This window comes from Pan troglodytes, chromosome 10 (assembly GCF_028858775.2).
Source record: "Pan troglodytes isolate AG18354 chromosome 10, NHGRI_mPanTro3-v2.0_pri, whole genome shotgun sequence".
Lineage (NCBI taxonomy): Eukaryota > Metazoa > Chordata > Mammalia > Primates > Hominidae > Pan > Pan troglodytes.
The window spans coordinates 40,188,895-40,212,281 of NC_072408.2; the positions used below are offsets into that span (position 1 = coordinate 40,188,895).

Consider the following 23,387-nt stretch of genomic DNA (forward strand, 5'->3'; position numbering starts at 1 on the left):
GGGAAATGAAATACTAAGTGGGGTAATTTTAGATGTTTCAGCCCTATTTGTGAATAATGGTAAGACTACTAGCAGTGCCCTAGGTAGGCTTGACAAATTATTAAGGAACTATCCTTTTGTTGGTTGCAGGAGGTTTGAAATGGACCGGGAACCTAAGAGTGCCAGATACTGTGCTGAGTGTAATAGGCTGCATCCCGCTGAGGAAGGAGACTTTTGGGCAGAGTCAAGCATGTTGGGCCTCAAGATCACCTACTTTGCACTGATGGATGGAAAGGTGTATGACATCACAGGTACTCTCTGTCCTCTAGAAATACAGGCTCATACTTCCTGATCTTTTATGTGCTCTAAACTGCGATGTTTTGGCTATTTCTCATGTTTATAGAGTGGGCTGGATGCCAGCGTGTAGGTATCTCCCCAGATACCCACAGAGTCCCCTATCACATCTCATTTGGTTCTCGGATTCCAGGCACCAGAGGGCGGCAGAGGTAGGTGGTATTTCTGTCAATAATCTATCCACTATTTCAGTTTTGAATACGGTTTCAGATGACCTGCTTTTTAGGACACCCAGGGGCCTTGTTTTCTAGGAAGTTTGGGAACTGATAAGTATATCTAACTTAGGTAATCATATGACTCTAACATCTCTTGCCTTATTTCTTCTGTTTTACCTCAGAGCCACCCCAGATGCCCCTCCTGCTGATCTTCAGGATTTCTTGAGTCGGATCTTTCAAGTACCCCCAGGGCAGATGCCCAATGGGAACTTCTTTGCAGCTCCTCAGCCTGCCCCTGGAGCTGCTGCAGCCTCTAAGCCCAACAGCACAGTACCCAAGGGAGAAGCCAAACCTAAGCGGCGGAAGAAAGTGAGGAGGCCCTTCCAACGTTGATGCCCCTTCTCTTTCCTCAAATCAATGTCAGGGAGTCAAAAGGGCTGTAGCACAGGATGGAGTTTGATTTATCCCTCCTCCCCCAACACCTAGGAACTGAATCTTTTTCTTTTTTGAGATGGAGTCTTGCTCTGTTGCCCAGCTGGAGTGCAGTGGTGTGATCTCGGCTTACTGCAACCTCTGTCTCCCGGGTTCAAGCAATTCTCCCATCTCAGCCTCCTGAGTAGCTGGGATTACAGGCACACACCACCACACCTGGCCCAGCTAATTCTTTTTTGTATTTTTAGTAGAGACGGGGTTTCACCATGTTGCCCAGGCTGGTCTTGAACTCCTGAGCTCAGGTGATCCACCCGTCTTGGCCTCCCAAAGTGCTGGATTACAGGCATAAGCCACTGTGCCCGGCCTGAATCTTGTCTTTTGACAATACCAAAGAAATAGGGGGTAGCTAGAGTAAAGAACCTAGGGCCTGGACCTGGGCTGGACAGTGTATCCCTTTAGGTGTGGGAACTGGGTATTTCCCTGGGGTCTGTATGCCTTTGTCTTGTCATTTGCTTTTAGGGCAGATGACACTTTTTCCCACCCTTTTAAAGCTACAAGTCTATCTTCTTTCTTGACCCATTTCAGGAGGGAGCCCTCTCCTTTATCCTGATATAATATTTAAAAGACAGAACAAGAAAGCATGTAGCCCTAATGATAGGAGATTACCACATAGAGTTCAGAGACTGGAAACTGAATTTTCCCTCGACTTTCACTTTGTGGGTAAATCACCCAATTTTAGGCTCTTTTCTGCAAGGATGGCCAAAATTAATCATTTTTAAAAAGTAGATTCATGCCCACTGCCCTTGGGTGAGGGGGAAGAATACGGGGGTTCCCAGAAGCCCCCATGTGATCCAAGGGTTTGCATTTTTTTTTTAAGTTTGTTCATATTTGTATGTACGTAACTATTTAAAGCCAGGGGATTATCTTTCTATAAATGTATAACTGGCAACCTGTATCTTCCCTCTTTGTTGCCCATATAGCCGGAGCCCTTTTTCTCATTTGAGAATCTCTTCCCTACTAAGTGTTAAGCTTAGAGTGAAGGGCACCTCCTACTGGACCAAAGGAGAGGGGATTGGAGAATTGTTTTAAGTTTTATACATTAAGTCAGTATTCCATCTTCCCACCCCCAGCCTTATGAGGACAGCTCTCTACCCATCCTGATTAAACTGCAGCTATAGCTGAAAAAAATTATTGTAAGAAAAATACACAGCAAAACAGAGCTGGAAGGTGGTAGGTGTAAAAGATATGGAAAGATGTAATCACCAAAGAAGCTGCCCAAATGGCTTCCTGCTATGGAGGAGAGTGATTTGGCCCTTACCTCACCTGCCTTCCTGATTCAAAGAAACTTGCCACTAGCAGGACTGGGCCCAGGAGCCCCATTTGCCAATCTCTTCTCTTCTTGGGAGTCTGGGAAAGGTTGTATAGTTCTCAGGCTTTAAAGGTGTAGAAGACAGTATGGAGAATAAGAGAAGGATGTTTTATAGTTCTCTGTTTCAGTGCCTTCCCCATGCCCATGGAGCTGTCCCAAAACCCATCCCTCAGTATTTGTTGATGCCAAAGACACGAACCCCATGGAACTGGGGCAACTTCGGCAGCAGTACACTTAGCAATGAGGCTGTGTTGATGAGGAAGTGCGCAGCATCATACTTGGTATAGAAGCTGGCCAGGAGATAGCTGGGGAGAGAAAAAAATAGGGTGAGTGAGGTTGACCTTCTCTATCCATATTCTTTTTTTTTTTTAAGAGACAGTCCTCACCATGTTTCCCAGGTTGGAGTGCAGTGGCTATTCATAAGTGTGATACGTGCAGTACAACCTCAAACTCCTGGGCTCAAACAATCCTTCTGCCATAGCCTCCCAAGTAGCTGGGACTCCAGGCATGCACCACAGTGCCCTGCTCTTTCTCTTCTATTTTAAATGACCAGTTTTACTGTATATAGTTCTAGATTATCTAAAACTATTCCAGCTATATCAACAGCATTTACTTTGGGGTTCAGGAGATAGCACCTTTAACTGGAGACTGTAAGTCAGTATCTGTTAATTGTTAATGACATGGCAAATGACGGCTCAAGCTATTTCAGTTTGTATGACTGTTACAGTCCTCTTTGCTTCCACTCCCTACAGTGTTTTTGAAGATTAATATCAGTTCTGCCTTTATTTACTTCTTTTGGCAGTGTAAAATCATTTGGTTTTATTTGGCACTTATCTTTTCTCAGTCCCTTCATTTCCTTACTACCAAGGAGGCAGCAAGGAATGCTTGATTACAGTATTGACTGTAATCTACATTTTACTGCTCTCTGTAGGCTTAGAACTAGTATACCATAATATCTTCAAAGGGTTTTAGATGAGTAGTCTGCTTTTTAACAGCTTCCCTATGGGCCTTTCTACCTGGCTCTTGGAGCTCTTTCTAACCCAGCATATCTCATTTCCCCTATAGACTCACAGCACAATAGGAGAGATGCTGAGGAACTTGCGGGAAGAGGTAAACTGGAGCCCATAGTCCATTTGCTCCCAGTGTGTCAGTAGCCGAGCCTTTCCTTGGTCAGGAGTCTCAAAGGGTGTCCCTTTCACTGTATGAAGGAAGACATACGTAGCCTGGGAACAGGGAAGGTGGCAGTGTGAGGGGCAGACAGTAGTTTTTCAGTCAAAGAATTATGTTAAGATCCCAAAAGGAACACATAAATCCCCAAAGAATTGGTGATTTTATTTTGCTTTTGGTTGGGAAACCCTGGGGTGGGTAAAAGGGCGTGGTTTAGTGCTCACCAGGTTATGGATGACGTTGGTCAGGGTCCAGACAACAGGAATGCTGAAGAAGGGGATGCTGAGTAGAACCATATGCAGCAATCCTACCAAGATGATGTAGGCCAGCCAGATGCCTCGGCTATTCATCACTCGGGTGTTGGGGTTTACTTCGCTGTGTGCCACCCCCACATTCATCCTAGCCATAATGGGGGATCAGGCAGGAGTCCAGCTCAGTTTTTTCTCAACCCCTCTTTGAGCTATCTCCCAGTTGTCTCTCAGATAGCCCCAATCTCCTGAACTCTATTGGGAATGAAGAACTTACCCATCACGCAGAAAATAAAAACAAGACTTGGGGAAAACTTTAAAAGACAAGAAGAGTCCTCACTACATTTTAGAGACATAGTCATTATTGCTCTGATCTTTACATGTCAACTGTAACATGAAGGTATATGTGTAGGCTTGGGGCACTCACTTCAGGGAGCAAGGGAAATAGGAGTATCTGACTTTCCTGAAGAAGTTAATAACCATGAAGAGGTCACGTACACCCAGAATTCCAGGCGAAAGTCATGGAATCATCAAAGAACCACTAAGAAGGGATGACAGAGTAAAGCTCACTCTGGTCCCCACTTTGTTCTCTGGGGCTTGTCCACCCTCTCTCTCACCTCCGTGGCATGTAAACACTCTGCATCCCCATTACTTCTCTCAAGCGTGGGGCACGACAACAACTTGCCCACGGCTTCTGGACTGGGTTAGGAAGGGACCTGAGCTCAATACCTCGAAAGCTGGAGCCTTGGCTCTGACTCCAGGGGCGGCAGTGATTATCTGAACTCGGATCTTTAAAATTGTGGTAGCTCTAAAGCTGATGATGTCTGGTTAGGAAGCGGCTCTTGCCCGCCCCAGCCCCACCGCCAGTTCCTTAAGCCCGCCCCATGCCCCTCCCAGCTTCCTCCTCATGTTCATCGGTTTTTTCAGGGCTCCCTTCAGCGCTCCCCTCTCAGTATTTAGGTCACTGCTCCCTCGGCGCCCCTTTCGCCTCCCACCATTTTTCCTCAGCAACCCTTACAGTCTTTGCAGCTCCTACCTGCCAGCTCAGATCCCCGTCCGGCTATGGGCGCGGCGCCGGCTACCACACCTGAAGTCTCCAGGAAGTAACGCCTCTCCCTCTGCCCCTTTCCTATTGGAGGAACAGAATCAGCGCTGCCACCACCCATTGGTTGGTGGTCTGTAATGCAGAAGCACAGTTGGTTGCCATTTCTGTCGTTCGCAAGATACAGTGCCCGCCCCTCTCCCAGTTCCACCTTTTGAAAGAGGTGGGGCAAGCTGCCTAGAGAAGTGAGAGCGACGTCAGTTATTGACCAATGGGAAGAGCTGATGGTATGGCGTGGGAGCAAGAGTGACAACGATTGGTCAGCCTTGCATCTCTACGCCTAAGGCGGGAGCTCCTGGAGGCGGAGGCCGCGGGTGGGGGCCTAGTGGAGTGAGGGGTAACAAGATGGCGACCGAGACGGTGGAGCTCCATAAGCTAAAGGTACCGTGAATCGGGGAAGGGCTGAGTTGGACTTTTCTAGGAACTGAATTCTACAGGGTAGCTTGCGCCTTCTCCTACGTCTTCTCCGTGCAGCCTTTTCCACTTCGTTTCTCGGCTCCCGCCGTAGCTCTTTTGTGCCACCCTTCCACACTTCGCCTTCCCTAATTTCCCATTTCTCCTCACGGCTTTACTGCTATATTTATTTGTTATTTCTGCTTCCTTCATCATTGTATCGTCCGTCACCCTTCCCCACTGGGTTGTGTAAGTGCCTTCTACCTGTTATACTCTTCGTTGCTTTTCAGGGCTGCATTACGTCAGTTGGTCCCTCCTTTTTGCCCCATGTCGGAGCCAGGATCCGTTTTTCTTCCCTGGGATGATGTTTCTAGTCTGTCGTCCGAAGCTGAGATTTCCCTGTTAGCAAATGGTGGCATTTTTGTGTATTTCTATCTAAATAGGTACCAGACACTCAGAAAATACTTCCACTCCCCTTTTCTAGGTGGGATTACGCCCCAAGCCGAATTTTGAAACAGGGAGAGGCCTCTCAGAAGATCGGTCTCGCCTTAGAAGCCTGGGGTTGAGGAGGTCTTGAGAATAGTAGAAGTACAGACACCTCAGATTTAAAAGTTTTCGAGTTCTGTCACGCGGCTCTCGGCCCGCCAGCCTTCCTCACACACCATCTCCAACCACCAGAGAGAACTCACACCTGCAATATTTGGGAAAAACAATTCCAAGGTTAAGATTATCTCTGTTCCATTTCATATCTCGGGTGGGCCCTGCATCTCCTGGTGTTACCATTGGCTGACACTGAATCACAGAAGCTATTTTAAATTGTCTTATGAGACTCTTGGTAGTTTTTTCACACTTAGATATATAAAAAAGTTAAAAAAATATATTAAAAAGAAGAAAATTTTAAAAAGTATTTTCTTTTAGGGTAAATTAAGATATCTTGAGTAATTGTCTGTTTGTGGTTTCACAAGTAGTTTTCCCATTAGATGTTTTGGACAAACCAGGCTGATATAGCTGAAACTGAAAAGTGATCCTTTAAAGCTCGAAAAGTTTTTTTTTGTTTTTGTTTTTGTTGCTGTTAAGAAAGCTTAAGGGTAGTAAGGGTAGGGAGAGGACCCTTCTTTAGTCACTTATTAGTTGACCCCAATTAGTCTTTCTGTGAAACTGATGTTTTTCTTGCTCTTGGATTCTAAACTCTGTTAGTGGGTTTTTGTGTTATTCTGGAGTTATTGTTAACTTGATGATACTGAAATGCATAGACTATATCAGCGGTCTCTTGATCTTTATTGTGATGAGTTAAAAAAAATTGAGCAATCATCTCCACTTTGTTTATATATACTGTACTTATAGAAATTGTATACTTCTGGACTGTTAAAAAACATAACACAGAAGAGGAATTTTTGAATGAGATAAAAAGGAACTATGTATAGAAGAACTAATATTTTCTTCCTATTTGTCCTATTTTTGAAATCCCTGGAGTAAGTCACCAGCTGCCCGATGACTTACTTGCATTTATAGATTGTGTTGGTTTATGGAGTTCCTCCTTCCATCAAATCTGTATTTGTCAGGTCTATATAAAATTTGTATTTGATTGGATATGTAACTTTTATGTAAAGTCGTCTGACCTGATTTCAGTGTTACAGTCTAAGAGAACATTAGGCACTCCTGACAGCCTAAAAAGGACTCGCTCTTTAATCACATTTGCTTGTCTTTGCTTTTTCTCTAGAGCACTTCTTAACCTTTTGGAGGTCACAGATATCTTTGAAACTCTGATGAAAGGTATGGACCCTCTCCCCAGAAAAAGGCATGTACACATATTTTGCATGCAGTTTGAGGGGCTTCATAAAACTACCTTGTAGCCCCGAGGAGTCCATGGACCTCTGGTTAAGAACTCATGCCTTTAGCTGGGTGTGGTGGCTCACGTCTGTAATCCTAGCACTTTGGGAGGCCTAGGCGGGTGGATTGCTTGAGGCCAGGAGTTCGAGACCAGCCTGGGCAACATGGCGAAACCCCGCCTCTACCCAAAATGCAAAAATTAGCCAGGTGTGGTGGCAAGTGCCTGTAGTCCCAGCTATTGAGGAGGCTGTGAGGAGGCTGAGGCACAAGAATCGCTTGAGCCTGGGTTGGAGGTTGCAGTGAGCCGAGATGGTGTACTGCACTCCAGCCTGGGGGACAGTGAGACTCCGTCTCAAAAAGAAAAAAAGAACTCATGCCTTTGATTCTGATTTTTAGGACAATTAATGTTTGGTTCCACTGGTGATCTTGATGCAATGATCCTGACTTCTGGGTTGACTTGGGGTTTTATTGCCTTAAAAAAAAAATCTTGGCTGGGTGCAGTGACCCACACCTGTAATCCCAACTCTTTGGGAGGCGGAGGCCAGGAGTTTGAGACCAGCTTAGGTAACATAGTGAGACCCTGTCTCTACAAAAAAAATTAAAAAATTAGCTGGGCATGGTGGCACACACCTGTAGTCCCAGCTCCTCAGGAGGCTGAAGCGGGAGGATTGCTTGAGCCTGGGAGGCCAAGGCTGTGGTGAGCTGTGTGATAGTTGCTCCACTGCACTTCAGCCTGGGTGACAAAGGGAGACCTTGTCTCAAAAAAAAGAAAATAAATCTCTCCATTGTCATAAAGAGAATTTTGGGCTTTGGTATGGAACCTCAGGGGAAGGGAATACCTTTTGAAGCAGGAAGGAAACATAGTATGTATCTGAGTTGATATGTAATGTCATATCAACAGCAAATTTCTGAGGATTTTGTAGAAATGCAGTCATTCTTTTTTTTTTTTTTTTAAATTGAGATGGAGTCTCGCTCTGTCGCCCAGGTTGGAGTGCAGTGGCAAGATCTCGGCTCGCTGCAACCTCCGTCTCCCAGGTTCAAGCAATTCCCGTGCCTCAGCTTCCCGAGTAGCTGGGATTACAGGCACGTGCCACCATGCCTGGCTAATTTTTGTATTTTTAGTAGAGATGGGGTTTCACCATGTTATTGGTCCGGCTGGACTTGACTGACCTCAGGTGATCCTCTTGCCTTGGCCTCCCAAAGTGCTGGGATTATAGGCATGAGCCACCACGCCTGGCCCATACTAACACATTTGGAAAGAGAGATTGAACTGTGGATGAAAATGGCTTGAACTGTAACAGTATCAGATATCCAGTCAAACATTAGAAAAGGAACTATTGCAGAGGAGAGGAGAAAGTGGTAGTAGTGTCAGAGTGTTGAGAATAGTGAGACATTTGTATTGAAAAGTGAAGTGAGGAAATATATTGGTAGTTGAAGATAGTTTGGAAAGGAAAATAGGTAAACTATAAAGGTAAATCAGAGTGATATTGAAAAGGGCTTTCTAAGTTATGTAAGGACTTCTGGCCTTTGTCATGTAAGAAGTAGGGCTGGGAGCCTTTGGAAGTTTGAAAGGAGGAGCTTGATGTGATCAGCTTGTATTCTCTTGGCGGATGGGATTTGTAGGGGGAGCGATTTCACCACTTAGATATTTATTATAGGAGTCATTCCCCTGCTTAAAACCTTTAAATTATATCCCTGCCCGTCTCTCCAGCATAGTTACTAACACTTCAACTACTGTGGCCTTATTTTATTTAATTTCTTCGGAATGCTTCATCAATTGCCAACACTTAGCATTTGTTATGTGGCAAAGCACTGTTTGAAGCCATTTACATACACTAACTGATTTAATTCTCATAATAACCCTGTAAGGTAAATACCTGTATTATCCTCATTTGAAAATAAGAAAAACCATAGCTCAGAGAGAGTAACTGAGTAACTTGCCTTAGGTTGCACAGCTAAAATGTTGTATATTAAATCCAAGCAGGCTGGGTGCAGTGGCTCACGCTTGTAATCCCAGTACTTTGGGAGGCCGAGGCAGGCGGATCACCTGAGGTCGAGAGTTCGAGACCAGCCTGACCAACATGGAGAAACCCCGTCACTACTAAAAATACAAAATTAGCTGGGCGTGATGGCACATGCCTGTAATCCCAGCTACTCGGGGGGCTGAGGCAGGAGAATCACTTGAACCCCGTAGGTGGAGGTTGCGGTGAGCCGATATGGCACCATTGCAGTCCAGCCTGGGCAACAAAAGTGAAACTCCGTCTCAAAAAAAAAAAAAAAAAAAAAAGTCCAGGCAGCCTGTGTCCAAAATTCATGTTCTAATCATTGCACACTGCTTCTCCCTCTTACCTCAACCTAGAACCTTCACATATGCTGCAATTGGAGTTTTCTTTCGGCTGTAGTACTCCGGCTGCCCTTCCTCCCTAACACGTTTATCTAATTAATTACTACACCCCTTTCAGGTGTTTCACTCAAATATTATTTACCCAAGGAAGCTTTCTATGTTCTATCCACAAACATGGTCAGGCCACTTTTTATATAATTTCATAAGACCCTGTGTGTTCTTAAAAAATCAGCTAAACATGCCGGGCACGGTGGCTCATGCCTGTAATCCCAGCACTTTGGGAGGCCAAGGTGGGCAGATCACGAGGTCAGGAGTTTGAGACCAGCCTGACCAATATGGTGAAACCCCATCTCTACTAAAAATACCAAAAGTAGCTGGGCCTGGTGGCGCGCACTTGTAATCCCAGCTACTCGGGAGGCTGAGACAGGAGAATCACTTGAACCCAGGAGGCGGAGGTTGCAGGAGCCGAGATCGCGCCATTGCACTCCAGCCTGGGCAACAGAGTGAGACTCCATCTCAAAAAAAAAAATCAGCTAAACGCTATCTGATCATTGATTGGTTTGTTCCCTGCAAGATTGTAAGCTCGGAATGGGAAGGACTCTTATGTTTTGCTCATGATTATTTTCCTGTATCCAAGATAATACTTGATAATACAGTAGGTGCTCAATAACGATTTGTTGAGTGAATAAGCATGTCAAGACTTCAAAAGAATGGGAATGAATTTGAAAGACATTTAGGATGTAGTAGAATTTCAAGTATTTATAGATCAGTTAGATATGGGAAAAATGAAAGATGACTCCAGGATTTGGGTAGTGATACCTTTAGTCTGGGTTGGGAGGAGGAGAAGCCAGTTTTGCACAGAAGAGGTAAGTTCATTTTGAGGCTTAGGTGTCTGTGGGACATCCACTTGGACATGTCAGGTAGTCAGTTGGAAATGTGGGTCTTTCACTCAAGAGCTGAAAGCTGATGATGAAGACTTGGGATTTATTCAGAAAATATGGAGCACCTGCCATGTCCCAGTTACTGTGGGTGCCAAAGATACAGCAGTGAACAAGAGAGACAAAATCCTTGCTCTCATAGAGCTTGTATTTTACTGAGGGAAGGCAAAATAAAAAGTAAAATTTATGGTATGTCAAATAGTGATTGATAAGGCACATAGAGAAAAATAGGAGAAAGGAATAGGGAGTACAATGGGAAGGGTATTGTAATTTTAAATAGAGTGACTGGGGAAGTCATTAACAAGGAGGTGTTTACAAAAAGAGTTGAAGGACGTGAAGGAATGAGCTATGTGCAAAGTGTTAGAGGAATAGCACAAGACCAGTTTGGCTTATCAGAGTGAGCAATGGTAATAAGGTAATGGTAGGGGAGGGCAAAGCTGCAGGGCCTTTTAGGTGATAGGATTCAGCCTTTTACCTTTAGTGAGATAGGAAACCAATGGATGATGTTTGACTAGAGGAGTGACATGTTCTGACTTAAATTTTCAAAAGATCACTCTGTTACTTTGTTGAGAATAAACTATAGTGAGGCAAGGGCTGAAGAATTTTGACAATAATCTGTATGAAAGAAAGACTAGAGTAGTAGCATTTGCCGTGGTGAGAAGGGTTTGATTTTGGATATATTTTAAAGATAATGCTGATAGACTTTGCCGCTGATTGATTTCGGGAAGTGAATTAGCCTTTGATATATGTGGAATGACAAGAGGCCCAAAGAAGGAATCTTAGTGAATATTTACAGGTTTGGGTGGAAGAAGAGCTAGCAAGGAGGCTGAGGAGGAGAGAGTGAAAGAAAGAAGTGCCAAGACTTTGGCAGTTAATATTGAGCATAAATCAGAGACACTTGAGCTGGCATATTGGCCTACTATTTACAAGCTGTGGTTTGTTTGTTTGTTTGTTTTTTGAGACAGTGTCTTGCTTTTTCTCCCAGGCTGGAGTGTAGTGGCACAATCAGGGGTCACTGCAGCTTCAGTCTTCCTGGACTCAAGTGATCCACCTCAGCCCCTGCTCCCACCCAGTAGGTGGGACTACAGGGGCACACCACCACACCTGAACTGTGTATTAATTTTTTAATTTTCTGTAGAGACAGAGTCTACCCGTGTTGCCCAGGGCTGGCCTCAAACTCCTGGCTTTGAGCAATCCTCCCACCTCAGCCTCCCAAAGTGCTGGGATTACAGGCATGAGCCACCACACCTGGCCAAGCTGTGTGATATTTAAGCAAGTTATTGAATTTCTTTAAGCCTAATTGTAATACCAACCACTTAGGTTCCTTGTAAGGATTTTGAGTTCCCATCATATATGTTATAGGTGGTCTAAAACATCTCTGCCTTCAAAGAATTTACAAACTATACGTTGACATAACATGAAAAAGATGATTTCTTTTTTTTTTTGAGACGGAGTCTCGCTCTGTCACCCAGGCTGGAGTGCAATGGCGTGGTCTTGGCTTGGCTCACTGCAACCTCTGCCTCCCGGGCTCAAGCCCTTCTCCTGCCTCAGCCTCCCGAGTAGCTGGGATTACAGGTGCCTGCCACCACGTCTGGCTAATTTTTGTATTTTTAGTAGAGACAGAGTTTCACCATGTTGGCCAGGCTGGTCTTGAACTCCTGACCTCAGGTGATCCGCCCGCCTCAGACTCCCAAAGTGTTGGGATTACAGGCGTGAGCCACCGCGCCTAGCCAACGTGAAAAAGATTTCTGATAAACTATTTTAATCAAAATTTGGCCGGGTGTGGTAGCTCATGCCTGTAATCCCAGCCCTTTGAGAGGCCGAGGCGGGAAGATCACCTGAGATCAGGAGTTCAAGACCAGCCTGACCAACATGGTGAAATCCCATCTCTTCTAAAAAAATACAAAATTAGCTGGGCATGGTGGTGCACGCCTGTAATTCCAGCTACTGGAGAGGCTGAAGCAGGAGAATCGCTTGAACTGGAGAGACGGAGGTTGCAGTGAGCCGAGATTGTGCCACTGTACTCCAGCCTGAGTGACAAGAGTGAAACTGAGTCTCAAAAAAAAAAAAAAAAAAAAAATTCAAGGTCAGTTAACTAGAAGAAATCCCAGGGCAAGCTGGGCACAGTGGCTCATGCCTATAATCCTAACCAACACTTTGGGAGGCTGAGGCAGGAGGATCACTTGAGCCCAGGAGTTTAAGAACAGCCTGGGCAACATAGTGAGACCTCATCTCTACTGGAAATAAAAAAATTAGCTGGCTGTGGTGGCACACACCTGTGGTCCCAGCTATACAGGAGGCTGAGGCAGGAGGATCATTTGAACCCAGGAGGTCGAGGCTGCAGTGAGCCGCGATCGCACTGCTGCATTCCAGTCTGGGCAACAGAGCAAAACCCTGAGTCAAAATAAAAATAAATAGAAATCACAGGGCAATGCATGATTAATGTCAAATGTATGATGAGGGTAAGTTGATATGTCTTTTCTCTGTGGGTTGGATAGGTAGAATGGAGAATGCTTTATTGATACTGAAAAATAAGATTTAAAAAATTTTTTGAATAGGTAATCATGCACAAGTTCACAAAAGAGTATATGGTAAAAAGTTTCTTTCCTACACTTTTCCCAAACTAGCTTCCTCTTCTCAGATTCAACCAGTGTTAACTTACCTGTTTCTTCTCCAGGCATCTTGTTTATACACATTATACAGAGATGTGTGTGTATTATTTTTTACATTAATGTTAGTATCCTTATAGAATGTTCTATAACTCTTTTCTTTTTTTTTCTTTTTTTTTTTTTTGAGACAGGGTTTCCCTTCTGTCGCCCAGGCTGGAGTGCAGTGGTGCGATCATGGCTTACTGCAGCCTCAACCTCCTGGACTCAAGTGATGCCCCTGCCTTAGCCTCCCGAGTAGCTAGGACTACAAGTGTGCACTACCATGCCTGGCTAGTTTTTTGTTTGAGAGACAGGGTCTCACTGTGTTGCCCAGGCTGGTCTTGAACTCCTAGGCTCAAGTGATCCTCCTGCGTCGACCTCCCAAAGTACTAGGATGACAGATGTGAATCACTGTGCCTACCTGGCTGGTTTTTTTTGTTTATTTTCTTCTTGGGACAGGGTCTTACTGTGTTGCCCAGGCTGGAGTGCAGTGGCATGATCATGGCTCATTGCAGCCTCAGTCTCCCAGACCCAAGTGATCTTTCCATCTCAGCCACCTGAGTAGCTGGGACTGTAGGCACATGCGACTATGCTCGGCTAATTTTTTTTTTCAATAGCCTTACTGAGATACAATTCACGTACCATACAATTCATTCAGTATACTTGTTAAAATATTTTTTGTTTGTTTTGAGATAGGGTCTCCCTTTGTTACCCAGGCTGGAGTGCAGTGGCATGATCTCGGCTCACTGCAGCCTCGACTTCCTGGACTCAGGCCATCCTCCAGCTTTAGCCCCTCAAGTAGCTGGGACTACAGGCACATGCCACCATGCCTGGCTGTTTTTGTATTTTTAGTAGAGATGGGGTTTCAACATATTGCCCAGGCTGGTCTCGAACTCCTGGACTCAAGTGATCTGCCTACCTCTAGCCTCCCAAAGTGTTGGAGCCAAAACATTTCAAATCAAATCAAATCAATTTAGAAAAATGGGATAAGATTTTATGTTAGTTCCTATTTTAAGTTTTAAAAGGTTTTAGTTCTGCTAATGTAATTGTGCTGAAATATGTGCAAAAAGAAATTACATCATTTTCAGCTGTTTTATGTTTTTATTCATCTGTTTCTCATTCATTCATTCTTTTGAGGCCAGGTATTGCTGTGTTGCCCAGGCTGGAGTACAGTGGTGTGATCACAGTTCATAGCAGCCTTGACCATCCAGGTTCAAGCGTTCCTCCCACCTCAGCTTCCCTAGTTGCTGGGACCACAGGCGTGTGCTACCTTGTGTGACTAATTAAAAAAAAAAATTTGGCTGGGCATGGTGGCTCACGTCTGTAATCCCAGCACTTTGGGAGGCCGAGGCGGGTGGATCACCTGAGGTCAAGAGTTCGAGACTAGCCTGACCAACATGGGAAAACACTAAATTAGCCAGGCATGGTGGCGCATGTGTGTAATCCCAGCTACTCGGGGGGCTGAGGCAGAATTGCTTGAACTCGGGAGGTGGAGGTTGCAGTGAGCCAAGATCGCGCCATTGCACTCCAGCCTGGGCAGCAAGAGTGAAACTCTATCTCAAAAAAAAAAAAAATTGTGGGAACAGGGTCTCACTCTGTTGCCCAGGCTGTTCTTGAACTCCGGGGCTCAAAGCTGTCCTCCTGCCTCAGCCTTCCAACTTGCAGGGACTACAGGCATGAGCCACCATGCCCAGCCTCTATTTTCCTTTTAAAATAATGTCTGTTTTCCTTTTAAAATAACGTCCTAGTATATGAGAAGAACTCACTATATAACAAAAGAAGTAATACAACATTATGTAAAAGCTGTGTGTAGGCTGGGCACAGTGGCTCACGCCTCACTACAAATGATATATGTAAATGTTAAGTGATCTGTAAGTGCTGGGATTACATACGACTTTTATTTTCCTCTAAACTTCTCAGAATTTTCTAACTATTCTACAGTGAACATAATACTTTTATAACAAACAAAAAATTTAAAGTGTAATTAAAATCAAAAGACTTGTTCTCCAGGAAGTGGGAAGAAAATAATGTATCAGTGTGAGAAAGATCAAGATTCTTAAAAAAAAAATTTTTTTTTTTTTTTTTGAGACAAAGTCTCGCTCTGTCACCCCGGCGGAAGTACAGTGGCATGATCTCGGCTCACTGCAAGCTCCGCCTCCCGGGTTCACGCCTTTCTCCTGCCTCAGCCTCCTGAGTAGCTGGGACTACAGGCACCCGCCACCGTGCCCGGCTAATTTTTTTTTTTTTTTTGTATTTTTAGTAGAGACGGGGTTTCACCGTGCTAGCCAGGATGGTCTCTATCTCCTGACCTCATGATCCACCTGCCTCGGCCTCTCAAAGTGCTGGGATTACAGGAGTGAGCCACCACGCCCGACCAAAAATTTTTTTTAATAGAGATGGCATCTCATGGTGTTTCCCAGGCTGGTCTCAAACTTCTGGATTCAGGCAATCCTCCCGCCTTGGCCTCACAAGGGGCTGGAATTGTAAGCATAAGCCACCAAGATCAAGATTGTTACTTAATAAATGGACATTAAAGATCACTTATAATGTTACTTAAGGCGTGGTTCACAGTCCTCGGGGTGCTGGTCCATGAACTAGCTGTTCCTGGTTAGTAGTGAGATAAATACAAAAACCGAGTGTAAGCTTTTAGAAAGTTTTATAGCAGTTTGATGTCACTGCTATATCCAAGTCACTACGCTCATTTTTGTAGTAATTGATTTTTATTGTTATTGCGAAAGTATTGCTCCGTGACCTGATTGGAATATTGTAAAAAGCAACCTTATCAGCCTACCTATTTAAAAGTACATTGAGCTGGGCACAGTGGTGTGTACCTGTAGTCCCAGCTGGAGGTTCGGGTGGGAGGATTTCTTGAGTTCAAGAGTTTAAGTTCAGCCTGGGCAACATGGCGAGACCACTGTCTCTAAAAATAAATAAAATAAAAAATGCATTGATTTGTGAAACTCTCAAATCTGAGACCAGTGATTTAGTACTTAATAAATATAAAGCATTTTTTGGCTGTCAAGCACTGTTCTAAATGCTTTATAAAATTTTTGATTTAAGGCCGGGCGCGGTGGCTCATGCCTATAATCCCAACACTTTGGGAGGCGGAGGCAGGTGGATCACAAGGTCAGGAGTTCGAGACCAGCCTGGCCAATATGGTGAAACTCCGTCTCTATTAAAAATACAAAAATTAGCTGGGCATGGTGGCATGCACCTGTAGTCCCAGCTAATCGGGAGGCAGAGGTTGCAGTGAGCTGAGGTTGTGCCATTGCACTTCAGCATGGGTGATACAGCGAGACTCCATCTCAAGAAATTTTTTTTTTTTCCTTTAATTTATGGTTCACACCTGTAATCCCAGAACTTTGGGAGGCCAAGGCAGGTGGATCACTTGAGGTCAGGAGTTTGAGACCAGCCTAGTCAACATGGTAAAACCCTGCTTCTAGTAAAAATACAAAAATTAGCCAGGCATGGTGGCACATGCCTATAATCCCAGCTACTCAGGAGGCTGAGGCAGGACAGTTGCTTGAACCTGGAACGCAGAGGTTGCAGTGAGCCGAGATCATGCCACTGTACTCCAGCCAGGGCACCAGAGCAAGACTCCGTCTCAAAAAAAAAAAAAATTTTTTTTAAAATTTAATCTTCATAACAACCCTATGAAATAGGTACTGTTATCATTCCCATTTCACAAGTAAGGAAACTGAGGCACAGAGAGGTGAAGTTATTCACATAAGGTTACAAGTAGTAAAACTGGAATTCAAACCTAAGTAGTCTGGCTTCAGAGCTATGCTCTCCAGTCACTCTGCAGTCATTTTTTTTTTTAAAACTGGCAAAAGCCTTAAAAATAATTTTTTTTTTTTTTGAGACAGAATTTTGTTCTTGGCATCCAGGCTGGAGCGCAATGATGTGATCTCGGCTCACTGCAACCTCTGCGTCCCAGGTTCAAGCTGTTCTCCTGCCTCAGCCTCCTCAATAGCTGGGATTACAGGCATGTGCCACCACGCCTGGCTAGTTTTGTATTTTATATTTTTATTTTTATTTATTTTTTTGAGACAGTCTCACTCTTTCACCTGCTGGAGTGCAATGGCACGATTTTGGCTCACTGCAACCTCCGCCTCCCAGGTTTAAGCAATTCTTTTGTCTCAGCCTCCTGAATAGCTGGGTGAATATAAGCACCTGCCACCATGCCCAGCTAATATTTGTATTTTTAGTAGAGACAGGGTTTCACCGTGTTGGCCAGGCTGGTCTTGAACTCCTGACTTCAGTTGATCTGCCTGCCTGGGCCCCCCAAAGTGCTGGGATTACAGGCGTGAGCCACCGCACCTGGTCTAGTTTTGTAGTTTTAGTAGAGACAGGGTTTCACCATGTTAGCTAGGCTGCTGTTGAACTCCTGACCTCAGATGATCTGCCCACCTTGGCCTCCCAAAGTGGTGGGATAACAGGCGTGAGCCACTGTCCCTGGCCTAAAAATAATTTTTAATGGGTGATTACCTACCATGTTCCTCAGTAGAGGTTGCTTTCAGCTTGTTGGGTTGGGCAGTTCTGTTCATAGCATCCCTGCCTGCCCGTCCCACTCACTAAATGCTTTGCTAGTCATTGTAATATGTTTTATTTATTTTATTTATTTATTTTTGAGACGGAGTCTCGCACTTTCGCCGGTGGCCGATCTCAGCTCGCTGCAAGTTCCGCCTCCAGGGTTCACGCCATTCTTCTGCCTCGGCCTCCTGAATAGCTGGGACTACAGGCGCCTGCCACCACGCCTGGCTAATTTTTGTATTTTTAGTAGAGACAGGGTTTCACTGTGTTAGCCAGGATGGTCTCGATCTTCTGACCTTGTGATCCACTCGCCTCGGCCTCCCGAAGTGCTGGGATTACAGGCGTGAGCCACCGCGCCCGGCCATTGTGATATGTTTTAAAAAACTCTCCACTTTTCATTATGAAATGTTCTCCTAGCTGAAAAACGTAGAGATGCAGAGCATCCTCCATAGTTGTAAAATTTTTTGTCTATAGGAGTCTGCCTTCTAGCTTCTACTGATTGGTCATAGATCTGTACTCCAAAACAAAAAAGGTCATCTTTCAGACCAAAGATCTATCTGTGTGTTGATCTGCATATAGAATTTCTGGAGCCTTTCTTTCCTGCTTGTTCTCCTGGGTCAGCATGTCGTTGTCCTTCGTAAAATAAGAGTATAGAGCCCAGTAAGGCCATTACATCGTTTATTATGGAGTCTATATTTCAGTTACCTATGACTTATAGGTAGCAAATCATACTGTTAACCTTCTTTGCCTAAAATTCTGATGTCTTTATCCTTTGAGTTACTATTGAGCCAATCCTCCTTTACCCAGTTTTTATATAACTGAAGTTTTGAATCTAAGTGTAGGAATTTATATGTATACCTTATTCCTACTAAATTGAGTCTTTGTTTTGGCTTATTATTAGTCCTGAAGAAGTGTTTTTTTTTTTTTCTGTTTCCGTGTTGCATTTTTTAAGCTTAGTTATGTCAATAATCCATCAATTCTCCTTCCTCCTATTGTCTGTAAAATTGATGAACATAGCTTTTATATCTTTAGATAAGTTAAATCTTCAGCAGAACTCTATGGTATGCCATTAGATATTTCTTCCCATTTTGACACAGATCCTTTAATCAATTCATTGTTCGCATTAGCTAATGCATCTACCTAATTCTATGGTGGTTAGACCTGTATGCATGTATATGGTAGATTGTAATAACGGATCTGGGATAATAAGTGGTAAGGAGAATCTGCTTTTAGATCATTGGATTTTCTACTTGAAGGTTCATTCTTCCAATATGCTGGCTGCCACAGTAGTCTTAAGAAAAAAACCTTTTTCCCCCTCAGAATATTTAGAAATAACTAGAGATTTGTGACAGTTAGTAGGTATACAAATAGATGAGGTTTTTTATTAAAGTGTGATGTTTATTCTTCAGCATCTGTTAGGCAGTTCCTCTTGTATGTTGAATATCGTTAGAGGAAAATGGATCATCTTTGTGGACCTAGAGCCTTGGTAGAATTAAGGGCAGTAATTTGGGATGGAACTTCATTTTCTTTTTTTCTTTTCCTTGTGGGAACTACCATTTTATTCACTGGTGTTCATCCTGTTAACTAAGGAAAAGTTTTATTTTTTTCCCCTCAGCTTGCCGAACTAAAGCAAGAATGTCTTGCTCGTGGTTTGGAGACCAAGGGAATAAAGCAAGATCTTATCCACAGACTCCAGGCATATCTTGAAGAACATGGTGAGTACTTTGTGGAGGCGGAGTGATGTGAGTGAGGGGATTTTCAGGCTTTGACACTGAAAATATTTCTTTTTTTTTTCAGGTCATTAGCAATGTAAGCTCTTAATTAACAGCATCAAGAAAACTCTTTTTTTTTTTTTTTGAGATGGAGTCTTGCTCTGTTGCCCAGGCTGGAGTGCAGTGACTCAGTTTCAGCTCATTGCAACCTCTGTCTCCCGGGTTCAACCAATTCTCCTGTCTCAGCCTCCCAAGCAGCTGGGACTACAGGCGGGCACCACCACGCCTGGCTGATTTTTGTATTTTTAGTAGAGACGGGTTTCACCATATTGGTTGGGCTGGTCTAGAATTCCTGACCTCAGGTGAGCCACCCGCCTCAGCCTCCCAAAGTGCTGGGATTACAGTTGTGAGCCACCGCGCCCAGCCATCTTGTACAACCTACATCTTAGGTTGTACAAGTTCTCTATCTAATTTTTATTTACGTATTCCCTTTTATTTCTATTCCTCATTTCACTTTCTCCCCAACCCATTTAGGCACCCGTTCTAATGTGCTTGAATGTATTTTTTTGGTCTTTTTCCTGGTAAACTATGTAGTGTTGTTTTGTAGAATGTTTTCATTTATATAATTGGTAATTACATAACTGGCCATAGCCTTGCTTTATTTCTCATTTTTTTCACTAAGTATTGTGTTTTTTTTTTTTTTAAAGATGCGTCCATGTGGAATGTGACTGTGTAGTTATCTAGTCTGTTGATTCTAATTCCTGCATAACATTCAATGATGGATAACCACACATTTTACTTAATTCACTCGGTGACAGAAAATTTTATTGCCACCAAGCCTCTGCTACTATAAGTGATACTACTTATAGTATACTATATGTGTATAATAGTATATAGTATATATTATACTATGGGTTGAGTGTTATATATTTGAAATGCTTGGGACTAGAAGTGTTTCAGATTTTAGTTTTTTCGGATTTTGGAATATTTGTGTATATATATAATGAGATATCTTGGGGGTGAGATCCAAGCCTAAACACAAAATTTATTTGTTTCTTATCCACATATCTGAAAGTAGTTTTATACAGTATTTAAAATAATTTTGTACATGAAACAAAGTTTTGACTGTGACCCATTGCATGAGGTTAGGTGTGGGGTTTTCCACTTGTATCATATCAGCCTTCAGAAAGTTTTAGATTTAGGAGCATTTTAGGTTTTGAATTTTCAGATTGGTGATGCTTAACCTGTAGGATATAGTATACTATATCCTATATACTAATAGTATATAGTATATTATTATGAACTACTTATTTTATGCTCTTATGTTCCTGTGAAAGTCTTTTTAGGGTATATGCCCAAGAATGGTATTGCTAATTAATATTCATAAATATATACTTAATGTGACTAAGGACTCCCAAATTATTTTCCAGAATTGCTCTGTAGATCTACAATCTCATTACTAGTACATAAGGGTTCTTGTATCTTCACAAACCTAAACTTGGCACTGTCCTATCAAGTGGCCCAAGTTTTGCTAATTTGTTGGCTGTTTTATGTTCTCCATGAAAAAAGTTTAAACATTTCACAATTCTTTGGGTTTCTTCTTTGCCCATTTTTCTGTTGAGGTTCCCATAATTTGCCTGTTGGCTTGCAGGCATTTCTTTTATATTCTAATAACTATTCTTTTGTTGATTTTAGGCACAAATATCTTCTTTGGCTGTGCGGGGTGGTTCATGCCTGTAACTCAGCACTTTGGGAGGCTAAGGTGGTATGATCTCTTGAGGCCCGGAGTTTGAGACCAGTCTGGGCAGCATAGTGAGATCCCATCTCTAAGAAAAATAATAAAATTAGCTGGGTGTGGTGATGTGCACCTGTAGTCCTACCTACTTGGGAGGCTAAGGCAGGAGGATCCCTTGAGCCCAGGAGGGGGAGGCTGCAGGGAGCTGTGATTGTGCCATTGCACTTCATCTGGGCGACAGAGTAAGACTCTGTCTCAACAAAAACAAATGTCTTGTCATTTGTCTTTTAAGTTTCTTTGTGCTATCCTTAAGTAGAAGTACTTAGTTTTGAAAAATCTTCAATTTTTCACCTCTTACTTTTGGTTCTGGGTTGTTTTTCTTTTAAACAAATCTTTCCCCACCACTAAATCTCAAAGATACTTTTCCACATACTTTTTTTGTTTGTTATTCAAGACTGGGTCTTGCTCTGTCACCCAGGCTGGAGTGCAGTGACATGATCTCAGCTCACTGCAACCTCTGCCTTCTGGGTTCAAGTAATGTTCCCACTTCAGCCTCCCCAGTAGCTAAGACTATAGGCGCACACCCCCACACCCAGCTAATTTTTTATGTTTTTTGTAAAGACGGGGTTTCGCTGTGTTCCCCAAGCTGGTCGCTTGAACTCCTAGGTTCAAACGATCCACCCGCCTCTGCCTCCCAGATTGCTGGGATTACAGAGAGCCACGGTGCCTGGCCCAACATTACTTTTAAAATTAATTCTCTAGTTTGACTTCACATTTAGTTCTTCAGTCCAACTGGAGTTCACATTTGTAATTAATGTTAGGTAGAAATCTGGTTTTATCTTCTCCAGATGTAGCAGATTTTATGTGCATCAGTTTCTGCCTTCACTGTTGGATTTTTTGGGGGAAAGCAAAGTGATTATAATTTTAACCTTGGTAAGTGATCAAGATGGTTTTGTAGCAGGGCTTGACCTGAATATTTTAATATTCTTTAGCTGAAGAGGAGGCAAATGAAGAAGATGTACTGGGAGATGAAACAGAGGTGAGTTGGATAGAGTAAGGTTAGTCTCTGGTAATGTGCCACTGCTTTGGCCACATTGCTTTAACATCAGTCATTGGAGGACTTAGATGTAAATTTATTAGGGGAGCATAAGATGGGTATGAAGGTTCTGAGAGACTGGTTTATTTTGGAGTTCTGATGTTCTTCTTTTGATAGATATTTATTCTTTAGATTTATGTTAACCACCTTGTTTCATTTGGTTTTAGGAAGAAGAAACAAAGCCCATTGAGCTCCCTGTCAAAGAGGAAGAACCCCCTGAAAAAACTGTTGATGTGTAATTATCCCTTTTTTATAATCTGAGTACAGAGCAGGCAGCTCTTTTCTTAATGTATTTAATGTTTAACTTTGTTTACCTCTTACATGTTCCCATTGGCCTTTTCCTTTCTGATTAGGTCATTTTTTTGTTTTTTAGAAGGGACTACTTCAAAGTACTTGGTCCCAGTGAAGTAAAGCAAATTGTCTCTGAGTTATGTAATAGGTAATTAGGACCAGGTGACTTCAAGACCAGACATAGTTTAATTCTCCTAGCCTTTGTTGTTCTTTTGTAGGGTCACCATAATAGATTATTCTGTTACTCTATAGAGAATCTGTACAATTCTGTATACAGTGTAAAACTGTGTAAACTCTGTTAACTTTTTTTTTTTTTTGAGACAGGATCTCACTCTGTTGCCCAGACTGGAGTGCAGTGGCGTGATCTTGGCTCACCGTAACTTCTGCTTCCCAGGCTCAAGCAATTCTCCTGCCTCAGCCTCCCGAGTAGCTGGGATTATAGGTGTGTGCCACTACTGCCCGACTGATTTTTGTATTTTTAGTAGAGACAGGGTTTTACCATGTTGGCCAGGCTGGTTTTGAACTGACCTCAAATGATCCGTCTGCCTTGGCCTCCCAAAGTGCTGGGATTACAGGTGTGAGCCACCGTGCCCGGCCCATTCTGTTAACTGTTCATAAGAGTTTTGCACTTTTCTGGAAAAGTGTAAAACTGAGGCCAGGCACGGTGGCACACACTTGTAATCCCAGCACTTTGGGAGGCCGAGGTGGGTGGATTATGAGGTCAGGAGTTCAAGACCAGCCTGGCCAAGATGGTGAAACCCTGTCTCTTCTAAAAATACAAAAATTAGTTGGGCGTGGTGGAGGGCACCTGTAATCCCAGCTACTTGGGAGGCTGAGGCAGGAGAATTGCTTGAACCTGGGAGGTGGAGGTTGCAGTGAGCCGAGACTGTGGCACTGCACTCCAGCCTGGGAGCCAGAGCTGTCTCGGAAAAAAAAAAAAAAAAGTGTGACACTCTATATAAAGGAGTTTTGTAAGGGAGGAGGGTGTTGGTTAGAGGTTATGTTTCTGAAGTAGCACTCTGTTCTCTCTTGCTTTCTGATTTACAGTGGAGGAGGGGAGG

General features: G+C 43.4%; 1 protein-coding gene across 10 annotated transcripts in view; it reads left to right on the plus strand.

Moving 5' to 3' along the window:
• Positions 1-23,387, plus strand: part of SARNP (SAP domain containing ribonucleoprotein) — a 78,222-nt gene that overhangs the window by 7,976 nt on the left and 46,859 nt on the right. For 5 of the 10 annotated variants that reach the window (XR_010148298.1, XM_063786655.1, XM_024347800.3 and 2 more), the window contains 6 exons: positions 130-290; positions 383-485; positions 671-857; positions 19,108-19,207; positions 21,932-21,978; positions 22,203-22,270. Coding sequence is in view for 7 of the 10 variants with exons in the window: in XM_063786655.1 (XP_063642725.1) it covers positions 130-290; positions 383-485; positions 671-857; positions 19,108-19,207; positions 21,932-21,978; positions 22,203-22,270 (666 nt within the window). In the remaining 3 variants the exon portion in view is untranslated. Of the gene's footprint in view, positions 1-129; positions 291-382; positions 486-670; positions 858-2,404; positions 2,627-4,962; positions 5,188-16,825; positions 16,945-19,107; positions 19,208-21,931; positions 21,979-22,202; positions 22,271-23,387 lie in introns of those variants that run through there. The other 5 variants (XM_063786656.1, XM_063786658.1, XR_010148299.1 and 2 more) reach the window with 4 other exon arrangements.